This window comes from Dioscorea cayenensis, chromosome 18 (assembly GCF_009730915.1).
Source record: "Dioscorea cayenensis subsp. rotundata cultivar TDr96_F1 chromosome 18, TDr96_F1_v2_PseudoChromosome.rev07_lg8_w22 25.fasta, whole genome shotgun sequence".
Classification (NCBI taxonomy): Eukaryota; Viridiplantae; Streptophyta; class Magnoliopsida; order Dioscoreales; family Dioscoreaceae; genus Dioscorea; species Dioscorea cayenensis.
In genome coordinates this window covers 19525832-19544928 of record NC_052488.1, presented here as the reverse complement: position 1 = coordinate 19544928, position 19097 = coordinate 19525832, and the positions used below count along the sequence as shown (strand labels likewise).

The window sequence follows — 19097 nt, the reverse complement described above, 5'->3', positions numbered from 1 at the left end:
TATCTAAATAAACATGCTTCAAGGTTAATATGACAATTATTAATAAAATAATTAATTATGACATAATAAAATTATTCATAAAACCTAATGACATAATACAATTATTAATAATAAACAAAATTACCTAAAAATGTAGTAGGTTATCTAATTAAACATGATTGGGGAGCTAATAAGATAATTATTAATACGATTAATATTTATGACATAATATAATTATTAATATAAAATAACGACTTAATACAATTATTGATAAAAAATAACCGAATAATATACTAAGTTATCTAAATAAACATTCTTCGAGGTTAATATAACAATTATTAATACAATAATTAATTATGACATAATAAAATTATTCATAAAACCTAATGACATAATACGATTATTAATAATAAAAAAATTACCCTAAAAATATAGTGGTTATCTAATTAAACATGATAATTATTAATACGATTAATAATTATGATATAATACAATTTTTAATATAAAATAATGACTTAATACAATTATTAATAAAAAATAACCAAATAATATACTAGGTTATCTAAGTAAACATGCTTCGAGGTTAACAATTATTAATACAATAATTAATTATGACATAATACAAATATTAATAAAAAAATCCTAAAAATATAGTGTGTTATCTAATTAAACATGCTTCGGCAGCTAATAAGATAATTATTAATATGATTAATAATTATGACATAAAAAATTATTAGGTGAAACTAATGTCTTAATATAATTTTTAATAAATAATTAATTTCAAAGTTATCTAAGTATACAAAAAAATATTACATTTTCTCGACAAAATAAATGAAATGCGATCACTCTGTAATCTTAAGAACGCCATCGACTTATCAATGAAATCTCGTGACACGCGTAAGTAGAAAAACACCCGCACAATTAGAACTTGAAATAAGATTAAAATATTACAAAATGAGAATGGAGGGGGAGATAGCATGAAGTGGGAATTGGGTATTATATAAGAAAAAATAATAATAAAATAATTCAACGGGTAAATTTATATTCGTTACTAAAGTTGCTATTAGCCTATTACTCGGTGTTTTTGTTTTTTGCTTTTTAATAAAAGCATTAGTGAAACAGCATTGGTGAAACAACAATGCTATTGGCTAATGAATGAAGAATATTTAAAAAGCATTGGTGAAACATCAACCAAGGACAAGGAGAGCATGATCGTTTGAACCTTTTAAAAAAAAAAAAGAAAATGGGAGTTACTCTCCTATTTTCATTTTTATTTATTAAAAAAATTTAAAAATTTGAAAACGGGAGTTTCTCCTTTTTCATAATTTTTTTAATTTAAAAAAATGAAAACGGGAGAAACTCTCCCGTTTTCTTTATTTTAAAAATAAAAATAAAAAAATAAAAAAAGTCTAAAAATCGGGGAAAAATTTTTACCATTTTCCACCAACTCAATATTTTTGATAAATAATCTCAAATATGTGTAATTTAGTAAAAAATTTTTGTAATATTTAAAATAAAAACCGGAGATCATCTCCTATATATATATATATATATATATATATATATATAATTTTTACACATTTATATATTAAAAAAAGCCGAACAAAGTGCGAGGAGAGGAGGTTCAAGAAATCTCTTTTTCAAACCGCCATGAAACCCTAGAAGGAGAAACTAAGCCCTCCCTCCAAAACATTCGCAAACCCTCGCATTCGATCCAATGCCAAAGGTTTATGGAACCGGCCCCTACGACTTCCGGCGCCACCGCGTCGCTGAGTACCATATTGACAACCCCCCGGCGGCTCCCGCGGCTGCGGCACCGCAGGGAGCATCCCTTTCTGGTTCCATCACTCTTCTCGAGATCCAGCGCGATAGGCTTACTAAGATCGCCGCCTCCAACTGGTCCCGCGCCGCTGGTGCTGAGCCCCCTGCTCGTCCCTTCGACCCTAGCCTCGTGAAAGAGATATACGACACTGAACTTTTAGTATCCGGAGCTCGCAAGACTGTGCCTCTTCATAGGGTTATGATTTTGGAAGTAAGCCAGTATTTGGAGAACTATTTGTGGCCTAATTTCAATCCGGAAACGGCCACTTTGGAGCATGTGATGTCGATGATACTCATGGTTAATGAGAAGGTTTGCACAGTGTAAAAGCTTGAATTTTTTAAGATAATAATGGTAAATTGTTTGATTTTTTTAGTGTTTACTTTGTTTTTGAAGTTTCGGGAGAATGTGGCTGCATGGATTTGTTTCCATGATCGGAAGGATGCGTTCAGAGGATTCTTGGGGAGCGTCCTCCGACTGAAAGAAGAGGTTAGATCAATATATTATTGTTTATAATTAAATTACAAATGCCGAGCTTAGTGTCAGATTTGTGTTCATGAAGGGTGTCTGGCTTGAATTTAAGAAGCATGTGTCAACAGATATCAAGAGTTGGATATATTAATGTTAGATATTTTATAATTATGTATTTGCAGGGGAGAGATCTAAGTATTGCTGAAAAGACAAATTACTTGTTATTCATGATTCATGCTTTCCAGGTTTGTTTTATCCTCCAACGCTTTATCTTTTCTGTGATACTTTGTTTATATTGTGGTGGTGAGTATTTTTTTTTTTCTTTTTCTTTTTTTAAATGAGTTTCTCTGACATTTGTGCTAGCTACACTTTTCATGATTAATATCATGAAAATTTTCTCAAATCAACGCATGCAGTGTTTTTTACTTGTCGTTAGCATATCTACTTGTTGATTATTTCTTTTTTAAATTTCTGGTGGTTATGAGGTTAAACTATTATGATTGATATTTAAACCTTTTCCAATTTTGAAGAATTAAGTCCTGTACTTCCAAATAACTCTTGCCAAACCCAACATAAGTAATGTTGCTGCTGTTCATTTTGCTGTATTTAGTTGTTAATAGGCAACTGCAATTATACTTATGAGGTCTTAACTGATGCAATAATTCTTGCAATGCTAATGTAGTTTGCATTGTTTTTAATATTCATTCTCAGTTTTGTTCTTAGTATCTGAACCAGTGAATGTTGTGTGTGTTCTTCTACTTACCTTTATATTTCTCTGGCAGTGGCTGTTATTTCTTTGTCTGAGATAAGGTTTCTTCATCCAAATTTTTTTTTATCTTCATGCAAATGGGAAGAGTTGAGAATTACACAGTTGATTTAGATTCTGAGCTTTTCTATCATCCCGAATATTTAGAAGGCTTTTTTTTTGTGCGAGAATTTTCATTAAATGTTTTAGGATCAAAACCTTTTTTATTAGATAGTATCTGTAAGTGTCCTAATGGGCAATGCAATGAACACACATTATCTTCTACTAGTTCTAGAGTACTTATGCTTGTTATATAAAACAATTACCTTGTTCTTTAAAGGTTGTAATTATATATTCATAGATGCCTTTAGAAACATTTTGTAGTTTGGCACTCATGTTGCTAACTTGCTTTGAAGTGTCCTAATGGGCAGTGCAATGAACAGGCATTAGCAGTTCTAGAATACATATGCTCTTTTTATAAAGCATTGGCATTGTTATTTAGAGGTTGTAATTGTATATTCATAGATGTCTCTAGCAACCTTTTATAGCTTGGCACTCATATTGCTAACTTGCATTGAGCCTGCTTTTGCATACACCTTATGACAGAGTTTGGAGGATGAGATTGTTAGTGGAACTGTTTTGAAGTTAGTAAGTCTGCAGCTATGGCACTGTCTATCACCTGGTCGACTTCAGGTGATACTTTAATTCCTTTACCTTTGATTGTTTTCTAGGATATTTGATTATTTGATGACATAGGAAGATTGATATTGTGAACTTCTTTCATCTTCATCAGATGGAATTCTGTCTCAATCCTCATTTAATCTTGAAGTGGAAGAAGATGATCAAGAAAGAAAACAAGTATGCTAAAAAAGGAGGACATACTTTTGAGCCATCAAGTATGCTTGAAGTCACATTTCTACGAAATTTAATTGAAGAATTTTTGAAGGTTTCTTTTGTATCATATTGAAAGCAATTCTTCTATCTTGTAATCATGCTTACATGAATTTTTGCTTAGTATACCCTTGAATACTTTTTCCAGATACTCGACTCTGAAATCATTCAACCCAGGCCTGATGATAGTCCTGGGGCGGCAAGTATTGGTGAACAAATGGATGATGCTTGTGTGTTATACTGTGAAAGGTTCACAGAATTTCTGATTGATCTACTGAGTCAATTGCCTACGAGAAGGTAGCTCTTATTTACTCTACAGTGATTTATTTCTGAACTTTTATTAGGCTTGTCTGTACCTGTTGGATGATGGAGTAGCCTTATCACCATTAGATTGGAAGGATCTAAGTTGCCATTTTGTTACTGATTTTATGGCATAAAAAAAGTCAGCTGGTGTGACGTAGTTCATGATAAAAGAAGCTTGTTCTTAATCTGTATTTGATATTTTTTTCCTTCAAATATAAGTTTCTGCTTGGTTTGTTAGCTTTCCAAGGTGTTTTTAGATGTGGTAAATTTTGTTGCATGGGGACTTGCAAATTTTATATTATCTTCTGTCTGTTATATCCTTGCATAGCTTTTTAAAACAGGATTTTTTGCATGTTTTTGGCTTGAACAACTATATGAACTCTCTTGTCAATATGCTCATCTTCTTCTCTTACCCATGTATCCATGCAGAATACTGTATTCTAGTTATATAGTATCTGTTAGAGAACCACTTTATTTTTGAGTTAACTTTGTTAGAAGATTAACCAACTTGTGTATTTTCTTGACATTCTGTCAAGTGCGTAAGTGCTGTGGTGTAATTTTCACATGCATTCATAAATAAGAAGCTTCAATGATAATTATATCAACGACTACTACTTGTTGATTATTATGTGCTCTATCTAACTTCTTTTGTATGCAGATTTTTGAAGCCTCTTGTCGCTGATGTTGCTGTGGTTTCTAAATGCCATCTAAGTGCCCTATATACTCATGAGAAGGGGAGACTTTTTGCGCAGTTGGTAGACTTGCTACAGTTTTATGAAGGTTTTGAGATTGATGATCATGATGGAACACAGCTTAGTGATCATGATGTGCTGCTAGCTCACTATTCTCGTTTGCAAGCATTTCAACTATTAGCTTTTAAGAAAATACCTAAGGTTCATATACAAATATTTTTTGCAATCTGTTCATATTTCTATATCTTGTTAATTGTGCTAACGTATAGTATCTACCCTGTTTTTTTTTTAGTTGATGGACCTTGCATTATGTAACATTGGTGCCATTCATAACCGTGCTGATCTTTCAAAGAAACTATCTATATTGTCTGCCGAGGAACTGAAAGATTTGGTCTGCGATAAGGTTGGCACTTGAATTTTATTACCATTTTTTTTAAGGTTATTGTCATTTCCCATAAGTATTAAGAGCACAATTTGAGGTTATATATCTCAGTGTGCCATGTCTTGAGCATCTCATTCTATGCTGTGATCCAAAGTTTCTGACTGTGGGGTTTGTTGGAGCATCTTTGCACCAAATGGGTGATACTTTAGAAGTTCTATTTTGTTGAACTGCTAGTGAACATCATGTCTAACAATTTTAATATGTAAGTAAAAAAAATTATGTTTAGCATATTTTGAGTAATCTCAAGTAGATTTGTCAAATTTAAATCATGCATGTTAGGTTGACCCTAAACAGCTCCTGGATAATAATGAATTTCTCACGGTGTATCATATTATTACCAGAGCTTTGTAAGGTTTTGAGAGTTAGTTGTAAGAAAGAGATAAAATATGAGATATTTATGTATACTAGGAGACGTATGACATGATGGATTATTATTACTTCATTATTATCTGCCAACATATATTTATTTCTAATTGGCCTTCATGTTTGATTTTCTTTTTCATCTTAAATTTTGCTTGTCCTTCACAATTTAGTAGTATAATCTGCATGATAGATGTAGGAGCGTCTCATGTATCTGTGGCATCTCTTGGATTAGATCTAGATGGTAATGTTGGAAGCTTATTTTCTTACTTCCTGTTTGTGCAATTACTATCTTTCTGTGGAGTGTTAACTCTTCTACTTCACACAGCTTAAATTGGTATCGGGTGGAGATCCATGTGCTGATAGAGTTGACTTCCTTATTGAAATTTTGGTTTATTTCTTTGAGAAACGCCAGTCCCAAAAGGAGGCTATAAATGCTCTTCCTCTATACCCAAATGAGCAGATAATGTGGGATGAAAGTGTTGTCCCAAGCATCAATTACTCTGGAGAAGGATGCCTTGCCCTCCCAAAGCTTAACCTGCAGTTTTTGACGCTTCATGATTATCTATTGAGAAACTTTAATCTTTTTCGTCTGGAATCAACTTATGAGATTCGTGAAGATATCCAGGAAGCTGTTCCACACCTTCTATCTTATATTAATAGTGAAGGGGAAACTGCTTTCAGAGGTTGGTCGAGAATGGCTGTTCCAATAAAGGACTTCAAAATTACCCAAGTGAAACAACCAAATGTCGGAGAAGTAAAGCCCTCCTCTGCAACTGCAGAAGTTACTTTCAGCATTGCTAGCTATAAGGCGCATATAAGATCAGAATGGAACGCACTTAAAGAGCATGATGTTTTATTTTTATTATCGATTCGTCCTTCTTTTGAACCTCTTAGCGCCGAAGAAGCTGCCAGGTCAACTGTGCCAGAGAGACTTGGTCTTCAATTTGTCAGGGGGTGCGAAGTAATTGAAATTCATGATGAAGAGGGAGTGCTTATGAATGATTTCACAGGTCGCATCAAAAGGGATGAGTGGAAGCCACCTAAAGGTGAACTTCGTACGGTTACTGTTGCTCTTGATACAGCGCAATATTACATGGACACAACTAATAGAGCTGAAAGGGGTGCAGAAGATGTATATGGAACATTCAACATATTAATGAGAAGGAAACCGAAAGAAAATAATTTTAAAGCAATTTTAGAATCTATACGAGATCTTATGAATGAAGCTTTTACAGTTCCTGAGTGGCTGCACAATATATTATTGGGTTATGGAAATCCTTCTGCTGCACAATGGACCAACATGCCTGATCTTCTTGAAGTTGTTGATTTCAAGGACACGTTTCTTGATGCAGCCCATTTGCGAGAGAGTTTTCCAGATTTCCAGGTAAAGCGCTTTTGCAAACTAACATAGATCCACTTTAATGGCTTGCTATAATTTTTAAAAGTGCTGCATTAACATGGTAACATTTTAAACTCAACCATTGACAGGTTTGCTTCCTCAACCCAGAAGGTAAAGAGGAACCATCTCCAAATCCTCCTTTTCGCATAAGACTTCCCAAGACATTGAAGGGAAGTGTCCATGCTCTCCCAGGCAATAAAAAATCAAGTAACTCAGCTACATTGGGTGGTGATGATATGGCCACCCAAGGTGCTGAAAAGGAGAAACTTATTGTTGAGCCATATATACCTGCTGACCCTGGGCCATACCCTCAAGATCAACCTAAACAAAACTCTGTAAGATTCACACCGACACAGGTATTTGACGGCTGTTGGTTACGTTTCAATTAAATGTCGTATGATATTTTCCTTCAATTCCAGTGAATGCAAATGCCTTTACAATATATCTTGGGAATGCTCTTCTGAATAGAATAATTTTGTTTTGCAGATTGAAGCAATCATTTCAGGTATTCAGCCTGGGCTGACAATGGTCGTTGGTCCTCCTGGAACTGGAAAAACTGATACAGCTGTACAAATTTTGAATGTGCTTTATCATAATTGCCCTTCGCAGCGGACACTAATCATTACTCATTCCAATCAAGCCCTAAATGACCTGTTTGAGAAAATAATGCAGGTAAATAAACTATTTCAATCTGAAATACTGTGCTATTATGCTATATTGATGCTTACAAATATAATTGATTATTTTCAATGGTAAAAAAAAAAAACTTCTGTCAAACTCATTTCCTTTTATGAAATTGTTTGAATTAAGTAGTATGGCTTTGACATGAATAAGTGAGTCTAAGAACAAAACTGGTTGGTTATGCTTGATTCGGTGATCTAGAAGGACTATGAGATATTTATGGGTAAAACTGCTGGTCATGGGATACCTGCTGTGTGAACTAACCTGCCATCCTTCAATATGCTATGTTTTTTTCTAATTTTTTTTCTTTCTTTTGTCTTGTGCTGGTGTCAGAGAGATGTTCCCGCTAGGTACCTTCTTCGGTTGGGTCAAGGTGAACAAGAGCTGGCAACAGATCTTGATTTTAGCCGTCAAGGTCGTGTAAATGCTATGCTTGTTCGGCGATTAGAACTTCTCAGTGAAGTTGAAAGGCTCGCAAGATCTCTTAATTTGCCAGAAGACGTGGGCTATACTTGTGAAACAGCAAGTTACTTTTGGTTGCTACATGTGTATTCTCGCTGGGAGCAATTTTTAGCTGCTTGTGAAGAGAATCAAGATCGACCAACTTTTATCAAAGACCGATTTCCATTTAAGGAGTTCTTTTCAAACACACCTCAGCCTGTTTTTACTGGTCAGTCCTTTGAGAAAGACATGCGTGCTGCAAAGGGTTGTTTCTGCCATCTCTCGACAGTGTTCCAAGAGCTGGAAGAATGCAGAGCATTTGAATTGCTGAAGTCCACAGCTGATCGAGCAAATTATCTGATGACTAAACAAGCCAAAATTGTGGCTATGACCTGTACTCATGCAGCATTGAAGAGGAAGGATTTCCTCCAGTTAGGGTTCAAGTATGACAACTTGCTGATGGAAGAAAGTGCACAGATATTGGAGATAGAGACATTCATACCAATGTTACTTCAAAGGCAGGAAGATGGTCATGCTCGTCTCAAACGCTGCATATTGATTGGTGATCATCATCAGTTGCCTCCGGTTGTGAAAAACATGGCTTTTCAGAAGTATAGTCATATGGATCAAAGTTTGTTCACCAGGTTTGTTCGTCTTGGTATTCCTTATATTGAGCTGAATGCCCAAGGTAGAGCTCGGCCAGATATAGCCAAACTGTACAACTGGAGATACAGAGACCTTGGTGACTTACCTTATGTTCGTGAGCAAGATGTCTTTCATAAAGCTAATTCTGGATTTTCTTATGAATATCAGCTGATAGATATTCCTGATTACCATGGGAAGGGTGAAACTGCTCCTTCTCCTTGGTTCTATCAGAATGAAGGTGAGGCTGAATATATCGTTAGTGTTTACATATATATGCAGTTACTCGGGTACCCAGCGAGTAAAATTTCCATATTGACCACCTACAATGGCCAGAAGCTTCTGATTCGTGATGTTGTCAATAGACGATGCACCTCATGTGGAATCAGCCCACCTAGTAAGGCAAGTATTTTAGATAATACTGAAGTTATGGTCTTGCTGCTAAGTGCAATTATTTTTCTTCTAACGTTATTGTTTTTCAATTTGATTTTTTGTTTTCACCAAATCTTCTTTGACTTTTTGAACCATTCTTCCTCATCAGATAACAACCGTTGACAAATTTCAAGGTCAACAAAACGATTTCATTCTGCTGTCCCTTGTCCGAACTCGATTTGTTGGGCATCTTCGTGATGTTAGAAGATTGGTTGTTGCTATGTCTCGAGCCCGATTGGGTCTGTATATCTTTTGCCATCGCTCACTCTTTGAACAGTGCTATGAGTTGCAACCCACATTTCAACTTCTGCTTCAGAGGCCAGATCGTCTTGGTTTAAATTTAGATGAAACAACTCCATTTACAGATCGTCCTGTTGGAGAAACAGGAAGAGTGCATTTTGTAGAAGGCATCCAGGATATGGAAAACCTTGTTGTCTTCAAAATGCACCAACTCTATCGGGTACTGCTTTTTGACTCTTGAGTTTATTAAGAAAGTCCTCACAACTGCACTAAACTATCCAAAGGACTTGCACATGTCATAATACCCATTTGTTATCTTATCAGGCCCAAGCCATTAGCCATTACTATGCCGAATTCTCAGAGCAAGATCCCCAGACTGAAAACCCCAAAATGTCACCATCCCAGCGTCACCACACCGAGGAGGATGCTGATATGCCCTTTGCAAATGGTGAGAACACTACATCTGAAAATGGTGATACCGGGAATGCTCTGGCTGAAAACAATGACTCTGGGAATGCTATTACCGAAGACGGTGATACAGGGAATACTCCGGCCAAAAACATAGATAGTGATGAAAATAAGATGGAGGAATGAAGACAATGAATCTTCATCACCAGACAGGTCTGTTGGGCTGGCTTCTTGAAACTGTACACCATTTAGAAGGTCCTTCTTGTCCAGAAGAAGAGTAATAGCATGTGGATGGTGTAAATTCCAGTATATGTATTTCCATTTTCCTGTTTGCTATTATTATGCATCAGCTCCTTTCCGTGCTATATTATGATTCTACTGCTTTTTCAGTATGTTTTTTCTATTGGCAACCTGTACAAAGGTCTTTTGACAATGGTTAAACTAACAATTAAGCTTTTTTTAATTAGGTGAAGACATCAATGAAGAGGTGTTTTGTTTTTACACAAGTTCATTAGTTGGAGGTTTATATGTATAATGTTTTATATATGTTTGTTTGTGATGGTTAACGTCGCTTGATTTTTAAAATTTATATATATTTATATTTATTTACATAGGTATGGATGTATGCTTGTTTGTTGTGTAGTTTTTACTAATCTGGATAAGTATTTTTCTTTTAAAAAAATCTATTATATTATATATATATATATATAATATATAGGTATGTATGCATGCTTGTTTGTTTATGTGTAGCCTTTACTAATTTGGATGCTTATTTCTCATTTAAAAAAATCTATTCTGGTTGCCCAAAAATCACCAGAATTTTCAGGTGACTTTGATCCATAGTTATTAAACCTGAATTAGCCCGACAGTCAAATTGGTTGATGCGGTGTTTAAATCAGTTCGGATACGGTGTTTAAATCAGTCCGGATATCTAATTATACTGTTTATACAATCAATCCTTTTTTACTCTGTTTGATCAGTTTTGATTTGGTTAAACTTGGTGAATATGCCGAGTTTCTATAACCTAGTCAATCAATGGTTTTTTAAATGGTTTTTTCAATTTTTTTTTTTTTCTAATAAGTTGAAAGGTATATTTGTAATTTTGTCAAATTTGAGTTTTTTTAAATTTTTTTCCATCAAATTAGTAATTTTATAACTAATAATTCATGTATATTATTATATATCATCATTATATAATTAAAAATAATTTATAATTTTAAAAAATAATATTTTAAAATATTTATATTATTATTTCAAAAAAAAAAATATTTATATTAATCCAGCATTGATCAGAAAGATCCAACGATTGAACAAATTGACCCGAGATTTCATAGCTTTGATTGGATCAATGCTCGAGTCAGGTCTGAATAACTATGGTTTGATCACGTGAGAATACAAGCATTTATGTTTTTCCAAGAGTATCCACAAATATGATTTTTTATGGATATATATATATATATATATATAAAGCTTCCAAAGGGCAACTTGGTTAGAATTTGTGCATCCACCTTTCCGTCTTTTCTGCTAAAGTTCGTGGCCCTTTCTTGATTCACATTCAAGCCGATTTATTATTATTATTATTATTATTATTATTATTTTATGAAAATAAACAAGTAAAAGAGTTCCACATAACCACCTCGCAATGAGAATTTCAGTCCACATGGAATTTGTCAAAAACATGTGTAGTTTTTTAAATTATACAACGTGCGGGGATTTGATCTCTAATCACCAATTAAATAGGGGACAACCCACAAAACAGAGGATCATGGGATCTAATTAGAGATGATAATTTGTACTCGATCAATGAGATCTTTTTTGACCGGATACAGGTACGGGTAAGGGTATTACCCATTATTTTTTTAGCGGATAGGGTCGAATAAGGGTATGCTCATACCAATTTCTTAAACTTAAAAACTCATTAATATATATACATATATATATATAATTTTTATTATTTTCTATGTAATTTTGAATTTATGGACATATGTTTAAACATAGTATTACAATGGATTATGAATTTTTTTATTATTATTAGTATTTAAATTTAATTCAGTAATTTGAATAATGGGTAAGCGGGTAATTTGTGGGTACGGTTAAGGGTATGGATTTTTTTATCTTTAAGATACGGGTACGGGTAAGGGTTACGGGTACGAGTAAGGATTTGGACACACCTTACCCATTATCATCTCTAGATTTAATAGACCAAGAGGCGATTTACTGAGCCAACTATTTGTTAATATCACTAATGGCCCCTGAAGTTGCAAACAATTAATATTAATACTCTCCATAATTGAGTAGTCTAATATTAGAATTCAAAAGAGAAAGGTCTAACAATGAATTGTTCTTGAACCTCTAGAAAATAATGAAGATAAACGCGTGCAAAGACTTTAAATATTCGACGTGAATGTCCAACCATGAAATATATAAAACACAATAAGATCAGTGTTTTTATCTATTTTTCTATTTTAAAAAATAACCATTATTTTATAAACTTAGTACTTGTGGAATTATTTTTTTTAATGTTTGGTAAAAGTGTCAGCAATTTTTCAGTTGATACGTATCAGGTAAGTGCTTCTAGAGATCTGAATCAGATAAGATATTTTTTTTCCGTATGAAAACCCCTAAAACTTATCCAAAACAAATTGCTCAACTAGTCCATGTTAGGAAAGCACTTAGTTCAAAAATAAATTAAAGAAATATATAATAAGCTACAAATTAAGGAAATGACATAAATATCCCAATAATTATATATATATATATATATATATATATATATTATTAGAAGGTTTATGAGCTTTGAAAGTAAAATAAATGAAACATAACATAAATAGAGATAGATATTTTTTTGGGAAAGTAAATTATAGGTCTATGAAAGTTTCAAAATTTTTCAAACAAACCCTCTGATATTTAAATTTTTCAGATAGTTTTTTTTTTCAGTTTATTTTTTTCAATCATTGTAGCTCACTACGTCAGTTTATTCTATTTTACAACATGTATTTCCCGCTTAAGAAATATATTATTTGTTTAACATTGCATGTTTATATGTAACTACATAAGTTTTTACTTAATATATTACCTTTTCATTTATGTTTAATATCTTACCTTTCCGTTTAATAATGTGTTTCCGTTTAATAATGTGTTTCCGTTTAAAAAACTGAGGGGTATTTTGGTCAACATCTGTTACATTTATGACAGAAGTACTAAAAAGTAATATGTCGGAAAAATGATGGATTTTTTTAGAATACCCAAATTTAGCTAAAAATCTATGAATAAGTGAAATTTAGAGGGATTTTTATGTTATTTTCAACTAAATTAAATCTCAAAATAATCAAAATTTAGTTAATAATTTATAATATTTTAAGATGGGTCCTTATAATACTTTTCCCACTAGTGCTATGTTCTTTTAGTACTGTCGTAGTGATTTATTTATTTATTTATAATAGAGAAATAAATCAAATTTGATCTTTTGAAGGGATTTCTCTCCCATTATTTGTAGTTAGTATTGATCTTACTTAATTCCAAAGCATTTCAAAATCTCCAAATGAAACAAAATACTCACTCCATTTAATGTATATATAAATATATATATATTTAAAATTTCCACAATTGGTTAGTATGATAGAGAGTTGATATTATTGACCTACCCTCAAGTAATAGCAGTCAAACAAGAGGCATATTATTGGACAAGGACCCAAACCTGATCTTGGATGGGCATTGCAAAGTCCATTACTTGACTAAACCAATTGCTTCTTGATAGTAACAAGCTTCAAGTGTGACACTTTGACAAATTTTAGGGTTAGGGTTTCAATATTTGAATTTCAAATATTATCTCCATAAACTTATAATTCTAAAGCTTCATAATTTTTGCTTATATTTGTGTAATTCTTCGTCCTAACTTATTATATATTTTATTTTATGCGCCTTTCACTCCTTTGTAAATTAATAATATTTTATTTTAATTCACAATTAAATTAATAATAGTGGTAAAAATATTAAAATTATGATACCGTATTAATTTAAACTTTGAAGTAACACAAATTATTATGCAAAATTTAATATATTTATGCATACCTGTTTATCTACTATTTTCTCAAAATCTCTATATGTTTTGGTGCAAGTATCCATCTATATTGAGAATATATATAATTACAATTCTCTTTGTTTACTTTTTTAGCTTGCTATCATTCTCACATTTTATGTAACAAAAATTTCTACATTGATTAGTATTGATTAGCATGTCCAACGAAATCTTTTTAAATTTGTTTAAGAAATTTCTAAACTAAAACGAGCAATATTTAAAAAAACAAATTCCATATGTTCAACCGCCCATGTTGACACGTTATTAGCTTAAAATTCTCATATTTTCAAGCACATGACTTGATATGTTGATAATGGCTATATATATATATATAATCCTATATTTTTACCTTTTTTTTTCCACTTCCTATTATTGCCACATTCTATACGACATGAATTTCTATTTGATTAATTCAATATTAGCAATCTCTCAATTTTATTTTAACAAAAATTATTAAAAATAAACTAATTTTTCTCTCATATTCTTTTTTTGATATTAGGCAAAAAAGTATCCTATTTAAGTTTTAAGTCAATGACAGTACAAATGTGGAGCGCACTCATAAACTCAACAACACCTTGCTTTCGCCTTGAGTAAATTTCAATCTCGAGATCCATCCAAAATGAGAATTTTACGTAAAAGACTCAATTCCAATAAGTCAAACAATTGTTTGGTATGTCTCACTTAGTCTTTTGTTTTTAGTAAGATATGTTAACAATAAAATTAAAAAAAAATGAAAGTAAAAAATTTAAGTATCAATGTGGCCAAAAGTTTTTGATTAAAATCATAACCACTCACATATATTAAGAATTAAAAAAATCTTTGTAGATTTTCCAAAGGGTGGATCAAGGGGGAGCCATTGAAGCAATGGCTTTAATTCTCCCAATTTTAGAGGCCTCATAATTTTAAAATTTTACAATTTTTCAAAACATCATCATCATAATTATAATATAATAAATTAAAGTTTTACTTTTCAATTGAATGTTTTAATTAATTCAATATCTTTTCTCAGCCTTTTTTTAAATTAAAGATAATAAAGTTATTTTTATAATTTAATGTTTACTTAATTCCATATCTCCTCTTAACTAATTTTTTCAAAGCTAATTGAGCGTTGAAGCATTTTATTATAGATGAAAAGCTTTTAATTTTTTTTATATTGTTAAATAAAATTAAACAATAAATAAAATGTTTTATCATAAATAGAAAGATTTTATTTTTTATATTATTATTTTTTAAAAAAATATGGACAATTTATTCAAAAAAAAATATGGACAAGCCACATATTAAGGACACACATAGGAGTAGAATAATCCTTCGACACACACCAGTGTCCTCACCTTGCGTGTGTTAAGTTAATATCCCATATAGATACTTGTTAAAAAAATTTATTTTTTATTAAATTAAATTAGAGATTTTATTTTTAAATCTGTTTTTAGGATTTTTGATATACTATTAACATTTAATTGTTAATAAAGCCCCATTTAATTTGATCATTCAATAGTACAAATTAAGTTTAGATCAATTATTATGATCAATGTTAAGCCCATAGTATGGACTTGGACAGTTGCTTTAGTTGTAAGTATGCCATAAATTATTGTAGGTCATGTTGTTAATTGTTACACCAAACTTAGTGCATGGTTCAACCAACCCAACCTTCCATATTGCTAGAGAGAGCATAGAGAGTACTAACCTATTGAAACAGCACTGTATAATGCTCCCTTAATTTAAGCCATTAATCAAGTGATTATAAAAAAAAAATCAAATGTGATTATTTAGAGATTAATTAAATGAGACTTGTTCAATGGCTTTTTAGGGTTTGGAAGTGGGTGGTGTAAATTGTTCAACCAAACAAACCCACCAATATTTTGTGTGTGAGATGAAACCCGAAAAGCCACAAGAAAACATGGATAATTAAGCTTTTTTTTTGTAATAATTAGTAGATTAAAGTTTGTTAATTACAAGTTCAAAAATTTATTTAGAAGTTCTTTAGAGACAATTATTCATGCTTTAATTATAACTAATGTCAATTACAACACTTAATTTGTGAATGTTTAATTCAGGTGCAATCACATATTGTAATATTGCTTTTATTTAGAAATACATATTTGATATAATAAAGTTGAAATTTAAAAAAAAAAACTTCTAATCAAATAAACAACCTAAAATTCTAAAAACTAGTCTACCTCCATGTATAATTTTTAAGTCAAAGCAAATCTTAAATATGCTCAATTTTCAATCTTTAATTAGTCAGCTTATGAAAATATTTCACCAAGACCTCTAGAAATCATTTTCCTCTTACTTTTCCACACGTATTTCCCTAATTAATTAATTAACATTAATCTATATTAACCAAAAATTCCAACTCAAATCATACACATCTCTCTTCCTAATTTCTTCCCCTTTAATTTTTCTTTTCCCTTTATTTTTTCACTAATCAATTTATTAAAAAAGATCACCATTAATTATTGATTTCTTCTAGACAAATCTCCATCACCTTAAAACTTTAAATAAAATTAAAATTAAATCCTCAACCCCCACTTAACTTTCCACTCCTACTCTTCAACTCTCAAAAAACAAAAGTTTATTCACCTTTACCTCTCTAGATTCTTTCCCTCCTCCAATTTCTTCCCCCTCAAATCAACTAATCACTTAATTAACTTAAATTACTCAAAAAAATAATAATAATAATAATAAAATAAATAAATCTTTGACCCTTTCATCCCCTTCTCCTTTTCCTCTCTTCCTATCTTTGGCCACCACCACCCATCTCCACCCAATGACCCCACTTCCATTTCTCTTCTCTCTTTGTGAGGATCTTTTGAGTGGAAACATGACCCTAAGCCGCCTACCCTTTTCCTCTTAGAGCCTACAAAGCAACAACCCTCTTCTTCTTCTTCTTCTTCTTCTTCTTCTTCTCCCCTTCCTTAATTTCTCTAGCTATCTTCTCTCTTCTTCTTCTTCTTCTCCTTCTCCTTCTCCCTTCTTCATATATACCATGCTCTTTTCTCATACTCCTCTTCTTCCAACCTTAAAAACCTATATATATATATATATATATATATATATATATATATATGTTCTCCATGGATCACTCATGCAACAGTGGAAGTCTCCAATCCTCAAGTGGTTGTGAAGAAGACTATGTCTCTTCCAAACCTAATTCACTCTCCAACTTCTTCAACTCTTGTCTTCAACCTCCTCCTCCTCCCCCTCCTCCTCCACCTCCTCCTTCTTCTTCCTTCTTTGATGCCTTTCCAACCTACTTAGACTCTTCCTTCCCCACTCCTTTACCTGATCATAATCATAATCATAATCATCAACACCATCATCATGATCATATGGACTTTATTAATATAAGTTCTTCAAGAGCTACAACAAGTACTACTAGTAGTCAAATATCATCATCATCTTCTTCTCTACAGCATCAGGGAATCTCTTCTGTGTCTCGGCCGAAGATTTCTAAGAAGAGAACAAGAGCTTCGAGACGTGCACCGACGACTGTTCTCACCACCGACACCAGCAATTTCCGTGCAATGGTTCAAGAGTTCACCGGAATTCCCACAGCTTCTTTCATGCCTTACAGCACTCTCCCTCCTCCTCGTTTTGATCTTCTCCACTCTGTCCCTCCTTATCTTTTAAGGCCATTTGCTCAAAAGGTAGTTCATTCTTCTTCTCATTTAGCTCCTCCTGCTCCTCCTGCTCCTGCTCCTCCTGCTCCTATTGATGTTATTAGTTCATTAGCTTCAATTCATAGTACTAGTAATATTGCAAACACTAGTGCAACTGCTGCAACATGTTCAAATAGTAATATTGCTGCTAGGACAAACACTAGTCTTGGGCTTAACATGCAATCACAAAACCCTATTCTATCATTCCAATCCATGCAAGATCACCAGCAGCATGCAAATATTTCAGCTGCTCAGTTGAATTCAAGGCCATTGGATTTTGATTGGCAGAAAGGTGGCCAAAGTGAGCATCAGACTGAAGAGAGAGGTGGTAGTGGAATAGATTCTTGGGTTCTTTCTTCTGATTAAATGAAAACAATTAAGAAGAAGATGATGATGTTGATGATGATGATGATGAACTAGCTTTATATATCTCTGGTTCTAATACTACTGTGGGGCTTTGTATTTACATCACTTTCTTAGGTTTCTTTCTATATATATATATATACATCTCATATCTATAGCTTAGTGTTATTATGAAGATCTTATAAATAGTTCACTTTATAGATATGTTTATGCCGGAGTGATTGGTGGCTGATATCATGGGGAATTGTTTAGTTATTTTCTTTCTTTCTTTCTTTCTTTCTTTCTTTCTTTCTGTAGATTGTATGATGGGAGATGTTTGTTTGAAAATTTATGAACTTGGGGTGATACTTGTTTTTATGATCTTTGTAATTAGTTTCATTCCATTTGGTCATTTCTCTGTGAACATTAATTAATTGTGAATGATTTATGATTTGATTGTTTGTATATTTTGATTAAACACTCATGAGTTGTGATGGTGTGTGTGGGGGTTTTACTTTCGTCTTAGCAAATTTGAATTTTAGTCCATTTTTTCACCTCTAAACTTTTATTTTCTTTTTTTTAAAAGGTTAATCAACCATTTTTTTTAAATTTTCTCTTTTCAATTAAATGATATATTTCAAAATTCAACATCTTTTTAAATTTTATTCTATTTTTTCCTCAATTGCTCTATTAATTTTTTTTTCTCAAAGAAAAACATGAATATTAAAAGTTTTATGATGAATTTGACTCTCTACCCATAAAAAAATAATCACATTTTAAAACAAGTAAAAATTAAAATACATAACTAGCAATCTCAATATAACATATTTTTTTAAAAAAAATTATGTTAAATCAAACGCGTTTAACATGATATTAAAGCTGGTACAACTGCATAATAGAAAAAATTAGAAAAATAGAGAAAATATTAGCACGTGTAAAAGGAAGAAAAAAGAAGAAAGAAATCAAAAACATCGATAGATGGATGGATCGATTCAACAAAGAAGAAAAAGGAGAAGAAATGTGTAGGGTTGTTGACAAGCCTCCAATGTTTCTCTTCATGGCCC

At 32.1% G+C, this 19097-nt stretch overlaps 2 protein-coding genes across 4 annotated transcripts; both read left to right on the top strand.

Annotated features, from left to right (window-relative positions):
* Positions 1-1601: 1601 nt before the first annotated feature.
* LOC120281870 (RNA helicase aquarius) lies at positions 1602-10454 on the top strand. Of its 2 annotated transcripts, XM_039288562.1 has the most exons (14): positions 1602-2110; positions 2195-2287; positions 2452-2514; positions 3621-3707; positions 3808-3960; positions 4054-4202; positions 4867-5101; positions 5193-5303; positions 6031-7089; positions 7194-7460; positions 7591-7776; positions 8119-9270; positions 9410-9760; positions 9865-10454. In XM_039288562.1, the coding sequence occupies exons 1-14, from the start codon at positions 1697-1699 to the stop codon at positions 10132-10134; spliced, it is 4590 nt and encodes a 1529-aa protein (XP_039144496.1). In that variant the 5' UTR covers positions 1602-1696; the 3' UTR covers positions 10135-10454. The 2 variants fall into 2 exon arrangements, with proteins under 2 accessions (XP_039144496.1, XP_039144497.1); XM_039288563.1 differs by lacking the exons at positions 1602-2110; positions 2195-2287; positions 2452-2514 and having other exon boundaries at positions 3808-3910.
* Positions 10455-17084: 6630 nt separating this feature from the next.
* Positions 17085-18339, top strand: LOC120281949 (rho GTPase-activating protein gacII-like). 2 transcript variants are annotated; one of them, XM_039288643.1, is made up of 2 exons: positions 17085-17679; positions 17980-18339. In XM_039288643.1, exons 1-2 carry the CDS (start codon positions 17098-17100, stop codon positions 18055-18057), a joined length of 660 nt encoding a protein of 219 aa, XP_039144577.1. In that variant the 5' UTR covers positions 17085-17097; the 3' UTR covers positions 18058-18339. The 2 variants fall into 2 exon arrangements, with proteins under 2 accessions (XP_039144577.1, XP_039144576.1); XM_039288642.1 differs by having other exon boundaries at positions 17085-18339.
* Positions 18340-19097: the final 758 nt, after the last annotated feature.

Excerpts from the sequence above, each read along its gene's own strand:
- LOC120281870 (XM_039288562.1), top strand. The coding sequence starts at position 1,697 with ATGCCAAAGGTTTATGGAACCGGCCCCTACGACTTCCGGCGCCACCGC. Across the intron at positions 7,461-7,590 it reads TAAGATTCACACCGACACAG|ATTGAAGCAATCATTTCAGG; the intron begins GTATTTGACGGC and ends TTTGTTTTGCAG. Across the intron at positions 9,271-9,409 it reads GAATCAGCCCACCTAGTAAG|ATAACAACCGTTGACAAATT; the intron begins GCAAGTATTTTA and ends CTTCCTCATCAG.
- LOC120281949 (XM_039288642.1), top strand. The coding sequence starts at position 17,098 with ATGTTCTCCATGGATCACTCATGCAACAGTGGAAGTCTCCAATCCTCA.